General features: G+C 43.9%; 1 protein-coding gene across 3 annotated transcripts in view; it reads left to right on the plus strand.

Annotated features, from left to right (window-relative positions):
* LOC126234437 (maternal embryonic leucine zipper kinase-like) overlaps nt 1–19,041 on the plus strand; it is a 444,148-nt gene extending 425,107 nt beyond the window's left edge. For all 3 annotated transcript variants that reach the window (XM_049943147.1, XM_049943142.1, XM_049943136.1), the window contains exon 13: nt 17,875–19,041. In XM_049943147.1, the coding sequence (XP_049799104.1) occupies nt 17,875–18,046 (172 nt within the window). In that variant the 3' untranslated portion in view covers nt 18,047–19,041. The remainder of the gene's footprint in view (nt 1–17,874) is intronic.
* The last annotated feature ends 473 nt before the right edge of the window (nt 19,042–19,514 follow it).

Consider the following 19,514-nt stretch of genomic DNA (forward strand, 5'->3'; position numbering starts at 1 on the left):
GCGCAGCTGCGCGCCCGCTATCTCACGCGTGGAATCAATCAGGCGCGCCGAGCCGAGATGGGCCGCGGCGATGGGCCGGCGCTCGCCGCTGCTCGGCTGCGCTCGACGCTGCTCGGCCGCGTCCGCCCCTGGCGGCTGCGCGATGCTTATCTGCGAGGTCGTGCGGCGCGCGCGCTCAGATAAATGAAATACTGCCCGCCGAGCATTCATTATAATATGGAGGTGCCGACTGCTAATGTGTACAAAGGCCCCGCGAGTATTGACAGGGTATTCTCCCGGAGTAACGCGAGCCGCGCCGCGCTACACTCGTTCTATTAGCGCCGCAGTGGAGGCTGAGTGGGGAGGGGATGGGCTGTGAGGCAGAAGGCAGGCAGGCAGATCCGGCCCGCGCTGCCCCGCGGCAGCTCACACTTGGTGCTGTTTCTCGCTTCGCTTCGGAAATAATTGCGAGCGTTATGGGAGGTTATTAACCCGCGGCCTAACCTTATAAACCAAATTACGGCGGCGGCCATTCTTCACCAGCGGCTGAGCGGCTGCCCGCTGTTATTTATCGTCTCGTTAGCCGCCGACGGGACACCCGCGGCAGGGTCTCACCGCGCCGCGATGCGTCCCGTGTGTGTGTGTGTGTGTGTGTGTGTGTGTGTGTGTGTGTGTGTGTGTGTGTAGAGGGGGGGGGGGGGCGCTGTCGGTTGCTATGTAATACAGCCCGTCTGTGTGACTACCTGCTGTTGTTTCAGAGCCTGTATACAATCAGAGTGTTGCCATAGATGAAGTGGCATGTGATTAGCTGATCCGCTGCGACGCCATATTTCATCCGGTAGTCTTTCTCCATTACTTGTCACGACGATTGCAAAGTACACTACTCGGCATTAAAATTGCTACACCACGAAGATGACGTGCTACAGACGCGAAATTTGACCGACAGGAACAAAATGCTATGATGTGCAAATGATTAGCTTTTCAGAGCATTCATACAAGGTTGGCGCAGGTGGCGACACCTACAACGCGCTGACACGACGAAAGTTTCCAATCGATTTCTCATACACAAACAGCAGCTGACCGGCGTTGCCTGGTTCAAAAAATGGCTCTGAGCACTATGGGACTCAACTGCTGTGGTCATAAGTCCCCTAGAACTTAGAACTACTTAAACCTAACTAACCTAAGGACAGCACACAACACCCAGCCATCACGAGGCAGAGAAAATCCCTGACCCCGCCGGGAATCGAACCCGGGAACCCGGGCGTGGGCGTTGCCTGGTGAAACGTTGTTGTGATTCCTCGTGTAAGGAGGAGAAATGCGTACCATCACGTTTCCGACTTTGATAAAGGTCGGATTGTAGCATATCGCGATTGCGGTTTATCGTATCGCGACATTGCTGCTCGCGTTGGTCGAGATCCAATGACTGTTAGCAGGATATGGAATCGGGGGGTTCAGGAGGGTAATACGGAATGACGTGCTGGATGCCAACGGCCTCGTATCACTGCATCCACATCCATACTCCGCAATCCACCATACGGTGCGTGGCGGAGGGTACCTCGTACAACAACTAGCATCTTCTCTCGCTGTTCCACTCCCAGACAGAACAAGGGAAAAATGACTGCCTATATGCCTCTGTACGAGCCCTAATCTCTCTTATCTTTGTGGTCTTTCCGCGAAATATAAGTTGGCGGCAGTAAAATTGTACTGCAGTCAGCCTCAAATGCTGGGTCTCTAAATTTCCTCAGTAGCGATTCACGAAAAGAACGCCTCCTTTCCTACAGACTCCCACCCGAGTTCCTAAAGCATTTCCGTAACACTCGCGTGATTAGCAGTCGAGATGATAGGCATCTTATCCACATGGCAGCAACGGATCGTGCAGCCACGTCTCGATCCCTGACTCAACAGATAGGGACGTTTGCAAGATGACAACCATCTGCACGAACAGTTCGACGACGTTTGCAGCAGCATGGACTCGGAAACCATGGCTGCGGTTACCCTTGACGCGGCATCACGGACAGGAGCGCCTGCGATGGTGTACTCAATGACGAACCTGGGTGCACGAAAGGCAAAATGTCATTTTTTCGGATGAATCCAGGTTCTGTTTACAGCATCATGATGGTCGCATCCGTGTTTGGCGACATCGCGGTGAACGGACATTGGAAGCGTGTATTCGTAATCGCCACACTGGCGTATCCCCCGGCGTGATGTTATGGGGTGCCATTGGTTACACGTCTCGGTCTCCTCCTGTTCGCATTGACGGCACTTTGAACAGTGGACGTTACATTTCAGATGTGTTACGACCCGTGGCTCTACTCTTCATTCGATCCCTGCGAAACCCTACATTTCAGGAGGATAATGCACGACCGCATGTTGCAGGTCCTGTATGGGCCTTTCTGGATACAGAAAATGTTCGACTGCTGCCCTGGCCAGCACATTGTCCAGATCTCTCACCAATTGAAAACGTCTGGTCAATGGTGCCCGAGCAACTGGCTCGTCACAACACGCCAGTCACTACTCTTGATGAACTGTGGTATCGTGTTGAACCTGCATGGGCAGCTGTACCTGTACATGCAATCCAAGCTCTGTTTGACTTGTAACCTCCCCCTCACTTATCGACCTTAATGACAGTGAAATATTAAACCGCGTGTACCTAATGGAAATTTGGGAAAAGCAATCGTCATCGAAGTTAATTTGTCGGTAAAGAGGGAGGAAAGGGTTACATCTAAATGAAAGGAAAAATGCTAATGAAACTGGTGGAAATTAATTTTGAAATAGGGTTAAAGTTAATAAAGAAAGTGAATGTGCGGCCGTTACGTTAACAATTAACCAGCGGTAATTAGATATTTGAGATTTGGGGGAAATTACGGTCGCCAGTCCTAAGGACAATTACTATAGTAACTGAAAAAGAAAGGTTATTACACATATAATTAGCACTAGAAGCGTGACAACTGAAGGTTGACACGTGTAGTGTGAAAACTGAAAGTTTGTCAGAAGTAATAAATTTCGCTACACTCTGACTTATTTAGCAAAAAAATTAACAAAACCTGAAAATTGAAAGTTAATTCAGTGACTGAAATTAATAGTGAGTGAAGCACATCGAAATTCAGTAAAATACGGTTAGTCTTGGACCACCTCAACAATCATTTCGAAAGCTACTTGAATCTACGCAATTTAGAAATAAGAGATTTAACTTTGAACTTGAATTAAATGATTCTGAACAATTAACAATAGTAAAATTTAGTACGTACCAAGCTGAGCTGCAGTCACAGGTAAGCTAAAATATGGTAACAAAACTAGCACTCTTAATTTGTGCTTGTGTAATCTAAGTATTGTAGCCAGCTATGAATACTTTAACTGAACTTTGAAATTAAAGTAGTGAAATGGAATGATTGTATTTTAATGCTGGCGTCTGAATTTGAACGACACTCGGGTTCATTCCGGAAAAGGAAGGGACCCTGCTTGGTAATGCAATTGGGACAATGAGCAACAAAGGTTCATGCTAAGTAGCTGTAATTTTGCGATGCAACAATTTTAAAAGTTTGAAAAGCTGAGGTCTGCCATACAGTTCTAAAACTTTACGTTCTTCCAGTATTCCTTGTTGGTTGATTGAAGGTTTGAAGCCGTCGATCGAGGAGGTGGCGACAGTCACTCATTGTCGGCCGTCGCTGTTGCAGAAGCTGGACGTTGGCGCGCCTTCTTCTCAACACGGTCACCAGACGAAACGGGCTCTTGATGTGCGCCAGCTAATGCTTCCCGTCCGCGACACCATGTCAGAAACTATCATCGCAAGTCGAGCGCAATTACATGCTGCCAAACCCCGAAAGCGCGGCAACTCGCAGGAGCTTCACACAACACACCTGCTCCACTCGCTACTTCAGCCAGACTCCCTCTCTTGCTCTGCCCGCGCTCCACGCGGCAGAGTTAACCTTACCAAAGATCCTACACACTTTGATTCTTCACACGACCTATCGATGTAATCGTTCGATAGCAGTTTTCCCTAGGCAAGACCCAGCGTAAAAATACAAATAATATTTACAAAACAACCAATTATACATCGACATAAATGCATATATATATATATATATATATATATATATATATATATATATATATATATATATATATATATATATACAAATAGTAAAACAATTACAATATATAAAGACACAGAAATGTCATATCTTGAGGTGAAAAAAGGAAAGAAAATTATAGTACAATAGATGGAAATACGAGGATATGCATTTCCGGCGTTACAGACTCAATGCACAGGCGTATCAAGACCGTTATTACGGCCAGAGGTGGTTGTTCTGGGTACTGATTTCTCAGGATGTATGCTCCCAAATTGCGTGAAAATGTAATAACATGTCAGTTCTAGCATAATATATTTGTCCAATGAATACCCGTTTACCATCTGCATTTCTTCTTGGTGTAGCAATTTAAATGCCAGCAGTGTATTTGACTCAATTACGGTTTGTTACGCAAGCACAAGACCCCGAGAGAAGACAACATTTCGTCAGAGCTACTGATAGCCTCGGGAGAGCCAGCCATGACAAAACCTTTACACCTGGTGAACAAGATGTATAAGACGGGCGAAATACCCTCAGATTTCAAAAAGAATATAATAATACCAATGCCAAAGAAAGGAAATGGTGACAGGTGTGAAAATTACCAAACTGTCAGTTTAATCATAAGTCACGCCTGCAAAATACTAACACGAATCCTTTACAGAAAAATGGAAAAACCGCCAGAAGCCGACCTCGGGGAAGATCAGTTTGGATTCCGTAGAAATATTGGAACACTTGAGGCGATACTGACCCCACGACTTGTCTTAGAAGGTAGATTAAGGAAAGGCAAACCTACGTTTCTAGCATTTGTAGACGTAGGGGAAGCTTTTGACAGTGTTGACTGGAATAACTCTCTTTCAAATTCTAAAGGTGGCAGGGCCAAATGCAGGTAGCGAAAGGCCATTTACAATTTGTGCAGAAACCAGGTGGCAGTTATGAGAGTCGAAGGTCACGAAAGGGTAGCGGTGGTTGAGAAGGGAGTTTGACAGGGTTGTTCCACAAGAACCGAAACCAGAGAAGGTAGTGATGGTGGACTTTGGGGTCTGGAGTCAGGTCGACGTTCTCGCTCAACCCACAGCTGTTCCACTGGCTTCGGGTCGGGACACTGGGTAACTCGGTCTGTTTTAGAAATGTTATTGTCCACAGACTGTTGCTTCACAGATGCTCCTTTACCATCACTACCTTCTCTGGTTTCGGTTCTTGAGGAACAATAGGCCGTCATTTCTCCACAGAGGTTCAGAAGATTCATTGAAACAGTCCCCAACGCAGTTCAACCAGTGATAAAGGCGAAGTGTGGACACACCCAATTTTAATGTCCACTAACTGGTGCCCGAATACTTTTGTTGTGATTGTCTACTAGCGATCATACGCGTATTACATTAGAAATTTCCTCCACTTTCAATATTTTCTGGTCAAAATCTGCATCAGTTTAAAAGATAAATTATTTTATTACTAAACTAGCTGATAATAACCCGCTTCGCTGGGGTCTTAGTTTCCTGTTTGTACTTATCTCAATACGACGATAACTAGTTTCATTGTCCGCAATTACTTAGGCCATTTCGTTTGACTGAGGTGCATCTAACCATTTTCTTTGTTCGCCTGTTGGTCTCGTATGAGTTCGAATTACTATATTGCAACTATCTGCGACCATTTATTCGATTTTATTTCTAAACATTCGTACCAATTCATTACTTTTATGTAGGAAACATTGTAGATCCAGAATTGTATCTCGATGCAATCCAGTGACGTTGAAGGAGCGCTGATCGGTTTCGTCATCTTCGTTTCCTACAAAATAAACTTGTAAAAACTTCCGCGTTTCATTTGTAAATGGTAACAATGACCCAATCATGTGATACACTTATCCTTGGATCCAAAACACCAGATTAAATCCTCCATTCTCGGTTGTTGCTGTTACTCCAAATGATGTCATCTGGAAGCATCCGTTATACCGTCTTTTTGGAGAATAAAAAAAAGTCCTTCGATGCCGGTGCTTCGCTTTTCACGCATTCAGAAAATTCAGGTGGGAGTAACTTTAGTGCTGGGAATCTAATTTTACCAATTGAGCAGCATGTACTTGGCATTTCTCCTTCAAATTTTTTCGCCTTTCCATACTCCAGATTGCTATTCTTGGAGATGTTCATTACATTTTATAGTTGCATCGTAATGATGCCTCATTTTTGAGACAGTGACGTCCTTCCAGACTGACAAGGCACTAGTCACATTTCCTCTGGCTCATTGAAAATGGGGCTCCGAAAGTCTGACGTCTGGGCCACTATTTTTGTTAGACTGTTTGAGCTAGACTATTTGAGTAACATTGCAGGATCACAAGTTAACGTAGGGGCGAGATAAGCCATTGCAGATGCGAAATGCTAGTACATTAATAGTCGATGTAACTGCCAGAATGTTGAATACAAGCATGCAAACGTGCATGCATTGTATTGTACAGGTGGCGTATGTCGGTTTGTGGGATGGAGTTCAGTGTCTGTTGCACTTTGTTGGTCAATACGGGGACGGTTAATGCTGTTTGTGGGTGACAGTGCTCGACTGGAGACAGATCTGGTGACGGAGCACACCAAGGCAACACGTAGACACTGTAGGGCACGTTGGGTCACAACAGCAGATGTGGGCGAGCGTTGTCCTGTTGGAAAATACCCACTGGAATGCATTTCATCTGTGGTAACACAAGTCCAATCACAAGACTGGCGTACAAATTTTCAGTAGAGGTTTGTGGGATAACCACAAGAACTCTCCTGCTGTCATACGAAAACGCGCCCCAGACCATAACACCAGCTGTAGGTGCAGCGTGTCTAGCATGCAGACAGGTTGGTAGTAGGCCATCAACAAGCCACCTTCTAACCAACACATGGCCATCACTGGCACCGAGGCAGAACCAACTTAAATCAGAAAACACAACAGACCTCCACTCTGCCCTCCAATGAGATCTCGCCTTATATCACTGAAGACGCAAACGGTGGTGGTTTGGGGTCAGTGGAATGAACGCTATATGGCGTCTGGCTTGTAGCCGTTCTTTAATTAACCGATTTGTAACAATTCGTTGTGTCACTGTGGTGTCATAAGTCGCTCAAATTGCTGCTGCAGACGCAGTACGATGCGCCAAAGCCGTACACTGAACACTTCGGTCTTCTCTCTCGGTAATTCCACGTGGCCGCTCGGAGCCTGGTCTTTTTCGACCGTACTTTCTCGCGACCACCGCTGCCAGCAATAATGTACAGTGGCTACATTCCTGACAGGTCTTTCTGCAATATCGCAGAAGGAACATCCAGCTTCTCGTAGCCCTATTACAGGAACTCGTGCAGCCTCAGTGAGGTGTTCATAATGGCGTCTTTGTTGCCTTAAAGGATTTCTTGGCTAACATCAACTCACCACTTTCAATCTCGAAGGTAACTAACACTCAAGACAGTTACAGCGTGTATTTAAAACAAACCTGATTTGTATCCTCATAATGCCGCTGCTAGCGCCGCTCTTGCGCGACTGTGACGAAATTTGAATAGAAATCATATTTCGAATGTAGAAGCACGCCTTCGGTTTATGTCGCACAATTCCTTCTTGGTGTCGCGTTTTTTTCCCCGTCAGTGTATTTCATTACATTAATTAGATGAACAGTAGAAATGCTCAGCGATAGCGAACTTCCTTGCTTCGAGAAAGCGAATATACCGGTGGCGTTCCACAATGCATTCCTAAACAGTACTTGTCGTTTGCCCTCTAAAGTAGTTGCCGAAATCGGGCGGGATCCTTTAAACGCCTGTCTTGTCCAACTTCAAGTCGTCTTTGATAGATCTCAAAAGCGTCGAGAGTTTTGATAGAGGACGAAAACTCATTTTAACCTTGTATGTGCTTAATGTTCTATTTTCGCGCAGACATTTCCAATACATAGTAGATAAACTGTCTCGCCGGCCGCGGTGGTCTCGCGGTTCTAGGCGCGCAGTCCGGAACCGTGTGACTGCTACGGTCGCAGGTTCGAATCCTGCCTCTGGCATGGATGTGTGTGATGTCCTTAGGTTAGTTAGGTTTAAGTAGTTCTAAGTTCTAGGGGACTGATGACCACAGCAGTTCAGTCCCATAGTGCTCAGAGCCATAAACTGTCTCGTCCTCTTCCTTATTCTGGCATTTTTACACGTGTAAGCACTCTCTGTGCTTGCTTATACGAAAATCTATTGTTCAGGAGTATACTTTGCGGGTATTCCAGTTGTGCTTACGGGTTAGTGGCATTCGAGATGGCATGTGCTCGGTGGATCAAGGTCTGCAGAACGCCCATTGTTTGTGCGGATGGTGGCAACTGGTAGGCTGTAAATACAGGTCTGTATCAGTGGGCCTTCGAAATGTACCATCGTTTTTGCATCAAACAAAGACGCCTAAAAAGGGCAATCAGTCTTCTTTCTCTTTCTCAATACTAAATTTTATGTTATTCTTTACGGCGTTAAGATTTTGAAGGAACTCTCGTAGACTGTTGAAACCATGAGGCCAGATTGTAGAAGTATCACCACCGTGTTGTCAAAATACTGTTGGTTTTAAAAGAACTGATTCAAGTGCTTGGATTTTCATGTAATCTTCAGTAAACTATAAAAGTACAGAGTCGTCAGTATTTAAATATAAGTTTTGGAATTATTGTCGTTTCCGCAGTGAGTCCCAATGCGGATGTTTCATTTGAGTGAAAAACATGCTTTTAAAATTGTACTTGTCCACCAAACGGATTTTCGTCATTTTTCTGAAAGAAGTCTAATTGAAAGGAATGTCCACTTTCCTAAAGTATAAGTCTTTTACTTATGTAATTGCCTAGAAGTGGACCTCATTGTCTTCTTTTCAGGGGTATGATAGTCTAGAATTATTTCTATTCTAGGGAATATACTCGTATTATTTCAAAGTTTGCCGAGTTAATAGTTTACTAACATTAAATAAAGCAGTTCTTCTTTGAATCTTCTTTATTCGTGAATTCATAGATGGTTGATTTGCAAAATATGAGTCATAAAATGTTCCCCAAGATTCTTCTTTCAACAGTTAAACGTTACTCCTCTTTACAACTGCGTTTCCAACACCACATCATATAGATACTCTTCCCGCCAAGTGCTAACAAGAAGAACGATGAAGATTCTAACGTGCAAGTCAAAGAATTTAGTGACTGTCGTAGATATTCAATAGAAATTATATTTAAATATTATAAATGTCTGGCAAATTTTATGCAAATGACTGTAAAAAATTAGTATATTTATATTTTAGTTATTTTAATTACACACATGATAAAGGTGTCCTCTGAAATGGTAGAAGTTAGGTTTTTGTACAAATTTAATATATAAATTAATGTGCGGAGATGGGTACCAGCTAGTATCGTATGGGTACCAGCTAGTATCGTATATTATGTAATATGCATTAGTCTTGATCAACGGCATGAGGATGCAGAAGGCAATGAAAATCACTGCATTAAAGACACACAGTGTATCCACAAGACATGTGTCCTGTAACTGAAAAGTGTCGTGATGAATCCCTCCATTGCCAAAAGATTCCGGAATACTCCCCCATTCGGATCTCCGGGAGGAGACGGCCATGAGAAAAAGATTGAATAACCAACGAAAGCATAACGTTCTAAGAGTCTGTGCGTGGAACGTCAGAAGTTTGAACGTAATAGGGAAGCCAGAAAATCTCAAAAAGAAAATGCAAAGGCTCAATCTAGATGTAGTGGGGGTCAGTGGAGTAAACTGGAAGGAAGACAAGGATTTCTGGTCTGATGAATACAGGATAATATCAGCAGCAGCTGAAAATGGTATAACGGGAGAAGTATTCGATATGAACAGGAAGATGGAACAGAGAGAGAGCTACGGCGAACAGTTCAGTAATAGGGTTGTTCTCACCAGAATCGACAGCAAAATAACAACGTCGACAGTAGTGCAGGTATAATGCCGACGTCGCAAGCAGAAGATGAAGAGGTAGAGAAAGTATTTGAGGATGTTGAACGTGTAATACGAAACGTTAAGGGAAACGAAAATCATGGGGATTGGAATTCGGTTATAGGAGAAGGAGTAGAAAAAATGGTTACGGGAGAATATGGGGTTGGTAATACACTCCTGGAAATGGAAAAAGGAACACATTGACACCGGTGTGTCAGACCCACCATACTTGCTCCGGACACTGCGAGAGGGCTGTACAAGCAATGATCACACGCACGGCACAGCGGACACACCAGGAATCGCGGTGTTGGCCGTCGAATGGCGCTAGCTGCGCAGCATTTGTGCACCGCCGCCGTCAGTGTCAGCCAGTTTGCCGTGGCATACGGAGCTCCATCGCAGTCTTTAACACTGGTAGCATGCCGCGACAGCGTGGACGTGAACCGTATGTGCAGTTGACGGACTTTGAGCGAGGGCGTATAGTGGGCATGCGGGAGGCCGGGTGGACGTACCGCCGAATTGCTCAACACGTGGGGCGTGAGGTCTCCACAGTACATCGATGTTGTCGCCAGTGGTCGGCGGAAGGTGCACGTGCCCGTCGACCTGGGACCGGACCGCAGCGACGCACGGATGCACGCCAAGACCGTAGGATCCTACGCAGTGCCGTAGGGGACCGCACCGCGACTTCCCAGCAAATTAGGGACACTGTTGCTCCTGGGGTATCGGCGAGGACCATTCGCAACCGTCTCCATGAAGCTGGGCTATGGTCCCGCACACCGTTAGGCCGTCTTCCGCTCACGCCCCAACATCGTGCAGCCCGCCTCCAGTGGTGTCGCGACAGGCGTGAATGGAGGGACGAATGGAGACGTGTCGTCTTCAGCGATGAGAGTCGCTTCTGCCTTGGTGCCAATGATGGTCGTATGCGTGTTTGGCGCCGTGCAGGTGAGCGCCACAATCAGGACTGCATACGACCGAGGCACACAGGGCCAACACCCGGCATCATGGTGTGGGGAGCGATCTCCTACACTGGCCGTACACCACTGGTGATCGTCGAGGGGACACTGAATAGTGCACGGTACATCCAAACCGTCATCGAACCCATCGTTCTACCATTCCTAGACCGGCAAGGGAACTTGCTGTTCCAACAGGACAATGCACGTCCGCATGTATCCCGTGCCACCAAACGTGCTCTAGAAGGTGTAAGTCAACTACCCTGGCCAGCACGATCGCCGGATCTGTCCCCCATTGAGCATGTTTGGGACTGGATGAAGCGTCGTCTCACGCGGTCTGCACGTCCAGCACGAACGCTGGTCCAACTGAGGCGCCAGGTGGAAATGGCATGGCAAGCCGTTCCACAGGAGTACATCCAGCATCTCTACGATCGTCTCCATGGGAGAATAGCAGCCTGCATTGCTGCGAAAGGTGGATATACACTGTACTAGTGCCGACATTGTGCATGCTCTGTTGCCTGTGTCTATGTGCCTGTGGTTCTGTCAGTGTGATCATGTGATGTATCTGACCCCAGGAATGTGTCAATAAAGTTTCCCCTTCCTGGGACAATGAATTCACGGTGTTCTTATTTCAATTTCCAGGAGTGTAGAAATGAGAGAGGAGAAAGACTAATTGAGCTCTGCAACAAATTTCAGCTAGTAACACCGAATTATCTGTTCAAGAATCAAAAGATGAGGAGGTATACGTGAAAAAGGCCGCCAGATACGGGAAGATTATCAGATTATATCATGGTCAGACACTGATTCCGAACTCAGATACTGGATTGTAAGACGTAATCAGGAGCAGATATGGACTCAGGTACAATTTAGTATGCTGAAGTTCAAGAGACTTGACAGGAAGAATCAGTGTGCAAAGAAGTGGAATGCGGAAGTACTACGGAATGAAGAGATACGCTTGAAGTTCTCTAAGGCCATAGATACTGCCATAAGAAATAGCTCATTAGGCAGTACAGTTGAAAAGGAAATGACATCACTCAAAAGGGCAATCACAGAAGTTGGAAAGAAAAACATAGGTACAAAGAAGGTAATTTTAAAGAAACAGTGGGTGACAGAAGAAATACTTCAGTTGATGGATGAAAGAAGAAAGTACAAAAATGTTCAAGGAAATTCAGGAATACAGAAATTATAGACACTTAGGATTGAAACAAATAGGGAGCGCAGAGAAGCTAAAGCGAAATGGCTGCATAAAAAATGCGAAGAAATCGAAAGAAACGATTCTCGGAAGTACTGACTCAACAAATAGAAAGGTCAAAACAACCTTCGGTGAAATTAAAAGCAAAGGTGGTAATGTTGAGAGTGCAATGGGAATTATACTGCTAAATGCAGAGGAAAGAGCGGATAGGTGGAAAGAGTACATTGTAAGCCTCTGAGGGGGAAGACTTGTGTGATGGTGTGATAGGAGAAGAAACAGGAGTCGATTTAGAAGAGATAGAGGATGCAGTATTAGAATCAGAATTTAAAAGATCATTGGAAGACTTAAGTTTAAATAAGGCAGAAGTGATGGATAACATTCCATCACAATTTCTGAAATCATTGGGGGAAGTGGCAACAAAGCGACTATTCACGCCGGTGTGTAGAATGTATGAGTCTGGCGATATACCGTCTGACTTTTGGAAAAATATCATCCACACAATCTCGAAGTTTGCAGGAGCTGACAAGTGAGGGAATTATCGCACAATCAGCTTAACAAGTCATGTATCCAAGCTGCTTACAAGAATAATATACAGAAGAATGGAAGAGAAAACTGAGTATGTATAAGATGACGATCAGTTTGGCATTAGGAAATGTAAAGGCGTCAAAGAGGCAATTCTGACGTTGCGACTGATAATGGAAGGGAGACTAAAGAAAAATCAAGACACGTTCATATTATTTGTCGACCTGGAAAAAGCGTTCGACATCATCAAATGGTGCAAGATGTTGGATATTCTGAGGGAAAAAAAAGAGTAAGCTAGAGGGAGAGACGGGTAATATACAACAAGTAAAAGAGCCAAGAGTGAATAATTTGACTGGAAAACCAAGAAGAAAGTTCTCGCATTAGAAAATGTGTGAGACAGGGATGTAGTCTTTCGCCCCCATTGTTCAATCCCATCGAAGAAGCAATGGTAGAAATAAAAGAAAGGTTCAGGAGTGGAATTAAAATTCAAGGTGAAAGGATGTCAATGATAAGATTCGTTGATGATATTGCTATTCTCAGTGAAAGTGAAGAAGAATTGGCTTGGCTCTGAGCACTATGGGACTCAACTGCTGAGGTCATCAGTCCCCTAGAACTTAGAACTACTTAAACCTAACTAACCTAAGGACATCACACACAGCCATGCCCGAGGCAGGATTCGAACCTGCGACCGTAGCGGTCGCGCGGTTCCAGACTGTAGCGCCTAGAACCGCTCGGCCACTTCGGCCGAAGAAGAATTATGGAATCTGCTGAATGGAATGAACAGTCTCATAAGCAGAGAATATGGATTAAATCAAAGAAAGACGAAAGTAATGAGGACTAGAAGAAATGAGAAGAGTGAGAAACTTAACATCAGGATTGATGGTCACGAAGTAGTGAAGTTAGGGAATTCTGCTACCTAGACAGGAAAATAACCCGTGACGGACGGAGCAAGGAGGACATCAAAAGCAGACTGGCATTTGCAAAAAGGGCATTTCTGGCCAAGAGAGGTCTACTAGTATCAAACATAGTCTTAATTTGAGGAAGAAATGTACGTTTGGAGCACAGCATTGTATAGTAGTAACACATGGACAGTGGGAAAAATGGAACAGAAGAGAATCGAAGCATTCGAGATGTGGTGCTAAAAATGTTGAAAATTAGGTGGGCTGATAAGATGAGGAGATTCTCCGCAGAATCTGAGAGGAAAGGAGTATGTGGAAAACACTGACGAGGAGAAGGGACGTATGTTAAGACATCAGAAATTGACTTCGATGGTACTAGAGGGAGCTGCAGAGGAGGACAGACAGGAATACATCCAGCAAATAATTGAGGACGTAGGTTGCAAGTGCTATTCTGAGATGTAGAGGTTGGCACAGGAGAGGAATTCCTGGCGGGCTGCATCAAACTATTTATAATACTGATGAGTCAAATAAGTTAGTCTTCATTACGTCTTAGTGCTTAGTGTGCAGTGAAACTTGACGCTGTCAGCGAGTAATAAATGTAATTGCCGTTAGAGAGTTGACGGTTTTTGCGGGCACTACACATGGGAAGCTGATTCTGACCTGAGAATTTAAGATGTCTGCGAGATATATAGAGTATTTGTTCGTGTGCCTTCTATGTAATGTTTACCGGCATTTTCGCGACATACTCTCACACGGACGAGTCGCGCTGGCATTTTTGGTATGCATTTTGTGTCCCCTCTTACTGTGACCTGGCAGGGATGCCACTTACTTCAGCAGTATTTCGTAGAGACTATTGTTTCTTAAGCAGTATCTTTTGTAGCCAAATTGCAGTTTACAAGAAATTAAAGCTTTCTTCGGCGTGACGTTTGGTTTGAACACCTCTATTCTTTTGCTAAGTATGACCCAGCCATTTTAATGTGGACTTTGAATCACTGTGCAACTTTGGATTTTTCAGTTTTTCGCTGTCTTTCCGATCTATCGAAGTCTGCCATTTTCTTTACTTACCATTGCGTCAAAGTAATTATTCCACTTCATACAAGACTGAGTCAAATGAAAACCTTAAATTTGCAATAACAAATCGAAATTTCGCGCCGTTATCCTGTAAGTTGGTAAGCGTGTTACAAACAGCGTGCAGGATGGCCTGTAGGTGGCAGCATAGTGCCGATGCACACATACCGTCGCAGTATCAGTATAAAGATGGCCACCCCACTTGCGACTTGCACCAGGGAAGAACAGCGTTCTGTTATTCGGTTTTTGCATAGTGAAGGTGTGAAACCTGTTGAAATTCATCGACGAATGAAGGTTCAGTACGGTGATGCATGTTTCTCATAGCAGCAAGTCTACGAATGGAGTAGGAAGTTCGCAAATGGTGTGACTTCAGTGGAAGATGCTCCTCGCTCAGGTCAGGCACGAGTTGTGACTCCACAGAACATTGCAGCAGTTGAAGCCATTGTGAAGGAAACCGCCGAGTGGCACTGAATGACATTGCAGCATGTTTACAGATTAGTCATGGGTCAGCACCTCACATTGTGCGTGATGTGCTCCAGTTTCACGAAGTGTCTGCAAGATGGGTGCCACGGCAGCTGACTCCTGAAATGAGAGAACGACATGTTGATGCTTGTGAAGACCTCCTTTCGGCGCTTTGAACGAGGTGATGACTTCCTTGAAAGAATCGTTACTGGGGACGAAACCTGGGTTCCCTTCCACAAACCGGAAACGAAGAGAGCGAGCAACCCAGACCTTGCCCCCAAGTGATTTCCATATGTTTGGATCAGTCAAAGACGCAATGGGAGGAAAGAAGTTCCGTTCTGGTGAAGAGGTACGCCACGCGGTGCATGAGTGGTTGCACGGATCTAAAGGAATTTATGTACTTGGTAAGCGCTGGAGGACTTGCATTGAGCATGGGGGAGATTATGTTGTAAAGTGATAGTTTTGTACCACTTCTGCACAATGAATAATATTTTAAAAAATTTAAGGTTTTCATTGACTCACCCTCGTATTTCCGTACGTTGCTAGTTCCAGATATTTGCATGAATTGGCTCGCATTTAAAACGTATACATACGTTGCTTCTCTTCCGTTTCAAATGCTGACAATGCTCTTTGTTTTATATAATATATTGGTGTGTGTTATGTTGTTCCCATCACCACATGAATCTATGACTCTATTATGGTGCTGCGGCGACGCGGTTTCGAATCCCTGGAGGGAATACAGCGTTCTTTTTGCGAGCTGCTGTTGAGGAAATTTAGAGAACCGGCCAATTGCACAACGATTCTGCTGTCCACGGGGACATCGGAGACTGACTGCAGAACGATTCTGCTGTTCCCAACGTACGAGTACACTTCGCTTTAAGATCACGAAGTAATATCGGAGAAATTAGAGCTCGTTCGGAGGCATATAGCCACTCGTTCTTCCTTCGCTGTATTTGCAAGTCGAATATGAAAAAAGACAAGTAGTGGAACGTGGTACCCTCCACTGTGCACCCTACACCGTGTGGTGGCATGCGGACTATGTATGCACATGGAGCGCCTTCTGTAGGGCCCGAGTCCACGGAGACGAATTTTACAGCTTTCTAATCGTGAGTGATTGCTGCTATGCCACCACAGTACATGCTCGTACACAGGAATCTGACGAGATACTGTGTCTCAAGTGTCCTTTTAAATGTACAAAACAGATCGTATTTGTGAGGTAAAAATCCGGTTCAGTTGGTGGTAATTTTGTTAAAGTATTCCACGACCGGTTTCGAAGCTGAAAGCTTCATCTTCAGGTGTCGTCAAATAATTACGAGAACATAAATGTGTGGTGGTCGGGCCAGTGAGTCATGGTGTATCACACTCACCTCAAACAAACGCACGGGAGCGTAGGACTAGCAACCACAGCGCCCTCCTGGTCAGTACGACACGCAAATGGCACCTAAAGATCAAGCTTTAATCTACGAAACCGTTCACTGAATAAGGTAAGAAAATATCTGGCAACTGAGGCGGATTTTTATTCTATAAAGTTTCAAGTGTAGTACATTACATTTCATATATATGTAGAACTGTGATGTTCTGAGTAAATAGAACAAATGATGTTCAGTTATATAAAAATTTCAGCGACTTATCACGGTATAAGTGTATATTTTTTATTTTTATAATTACATATTTTATGATTTTGGTTGGGGTGGCTTTAAATATTGTGAGCTAACATGAGATTTTTAATTAACTTATACCGCGATAACACTCGTACGGACATCGGCTGCCCCGAAGTACGTACGATACAGTATTTAAAAAATAAATAAATACAAAGCGCTACTCACCGCCTTCTAATAAATAATTTGCGTGAGCGCTGCTATTTAGAAAAGAAAATATGCGTATTATTACGCAAACTGTAATTATTAATATGGGTCCCGGGGCTACTGGTTATTCATGTACCAAATTACACAAAGATTGACTGAGATATTGCGGAATATAATGCTTTTCAATATTTTTGTTGATTTATTTTCAAGGCAAAACTGGAGAGAATCTCGTCTCCCGTTAGGCGGCCAAAATGAAACATACTGAACTCACTCAGTATTCTAAATATTAATAAACCAAAACTATTTTGACTCTCTTTAACTTTGAAATTAATGAAGGATCAAAATTGAGAAGTTTCTCGCATTTACATTTAATATTACGACATGATATCGTAATTAAATAATACAGTCAGCGTAATGGCCGATTAAATCCTGCTAGGGGAGATGAGCTCCCTGTACTGCGAAGTTCTGTATAAACTTTGTTAACTATAATTAATGGTTGCAATCATGAGAGGTGACAACTAAGTCAGTAATACACACTTTCTAATGACAATTTCTATTATATTTTTCAAAATACAGATAAAACTTACGTTAATTATCAGACAGCACTACAGTGGCGGCCTATCGCTAGACGAAACAAAACAGGAGAGCTCGTTCAATCAAAGCATTGTCTCTGATCTTCAAGGCCTATGTTACACAGAGATTATACAAAAAAAATTTTTTTTTTAATTACATCGATATTTGTGTTTTGATAATAACTTACGTTCTTTACTATTTGTTATACATCGCGCACACGTACAGTTTTGAAATAATTTATAATTCACATGTATCGTAGCAAAAACTTCTTTTCCCTCTCTCCAAATGTCCATTATGTGACGTACCGTCACAATATGTGGAACTGTTATGATGTGAGTAAATAGAACAAATGATGTTATATAAATTTCAGCGGTTGTGATGTGTCGTAGGCTGGGAGTGCGAAGCTGTTTTGCGTATGTAAAGAAAAGCGATGAGGATAGTGAGAAGGTGTTGTGTTTGGCAGGTGGGTGGTTCGCGCCAAGCAGCCGCGGCTGTCCTTCGAGCTGGAGGTGTGCCTGGTGGCGCCCTCCGCAGACGCGGAGTGCGTGGTGGCCGTGCGGCGCAAGCGCCTCCGCGGCGACGCCTGGAGCTACAAGCGCGTCTGCGAGCAGGTGCTCGCCCTGGGCGACGGCTAGCGCCGGCTGCCTGCCTGCCCAGCTCCCTCGTCAAGTCTAGTCTTCCCAGACACTTCCACAATGTTTCCTACATCACTGTAGCCTACAATATATTTTGATGATGTGAGGCGCCCCTGTAAATTTTACGTAGTATTCTCTAATTCATCAGTTATTTTCGCGCTCTAAACCTATCTACGGCAGACTTATCACTAAAGTCTTCCAGGTTTTAATTACACGGAAATAATATCTTCGAGCTCCAGTGATATAATTCACTCTAAGAGTTTCAGAAAATATTTTCCAACTTTTGCTGTTTTAATTCTCTAAATATTTTCATGACTGCTGCACTTTTAAATATTTCCAGTCCTCTGTATTTATACATGTCATATATATTCCATTATTTCCCTTAAACAGGTCCTCTAATTTCTACGTTTCATATTTTTATACAATTTACGTATCTACCTGGTTTTGTTGCTAAACTTCCTTTTTTTGTTTTGTTTATGTAAGCTTCGTGTAATAGTTGGACTTCGTACTGAGGCATACTCGCAAGCCTGTATAAAACGTGTTAAATTCGTACTTCCTCTGAAAGTTATTTATGTAACAATATCACATTTTGCAGCGTAAAACGTGACCTGGTGCTGTATGACGCAGCTAAGTATGTTTTTGACGTGGTATTGAGATTGCTATGGGGCCAGTTTTATTTTTAATGGCTCGGTTTTCTCATGACGTGGCTATTCTAAAGGCAGGTGTTGCGAAAAGGTTGGTAAACGAATCGCTATCAGTATTTCTCAACAATTTTATCAGAAATTCTTTATAATTTTTTCCTTCTTGGTACAGAATATATATTTTTATTCTTTTGGTGTGTCATAGTGTTAATAAATAGTATTATATATTCATAGATTTATATATTTAGTTTGTAAAAGGATTTGGATGTGTAATATTTCTAATCTGTGTCACATGTTCTAAATGAAGACACTAACATTACTTTCTGTTCCTAATAAAATTTCATGCTACTGTGAGATACTGCGCATTGACTCTTGTTCCATTCCTCTGTCTATGTACTTGTATTTAGTGTGCTCGACGGGAGCAGGATGTGCTTTCGACACAAACAAAACATCCAGCAGCTCGCCTAACCTGCCGAACAATTCCTTTAGCAAGTGGAGTCCAAGGAAAGAGATTCAGTTCACTTAGACTTCATTACCGTCATACTTGGCACTTCTTACAGCCTCCAGTCGAGCAGTGAATTGTTACCACGGCCAATCATGGGAATGCAGGTGAACTCGAAGTGCCGGATCACAATCGTAGAACTGAAAAGATCCCAAATTTGACACAATAATTACACTACAACCACATGTCGAAGTACATATCGTGAACACTTTCAAGAACACGGACAAATGTCTATCTCCAAAGGGACTTGGCGGTTCGCCCTGTTTTTGCACATTAGCTCATTCTGTGCAAAGATTTCGGGAAGCTAAGAGACGAGATCAAGCCA

The sequence above is a fragment of the Schistocerca nitens genome, chromosome 1 (genome assembly GCF_023898315.1).
Source record: "Schistocerca nitens isolate TAMUIC-IGC-003100 chromosome 1, iqSchNite1.1, whole genome shotgun sequence".
NCBI classification, from domain to species: domain Eukaryota; kingdom Metazoa; phylum Arthropoda; class Insecta; order Orthoptera; family Acrididae; genus Schistocerca; species Schistocerca nitens.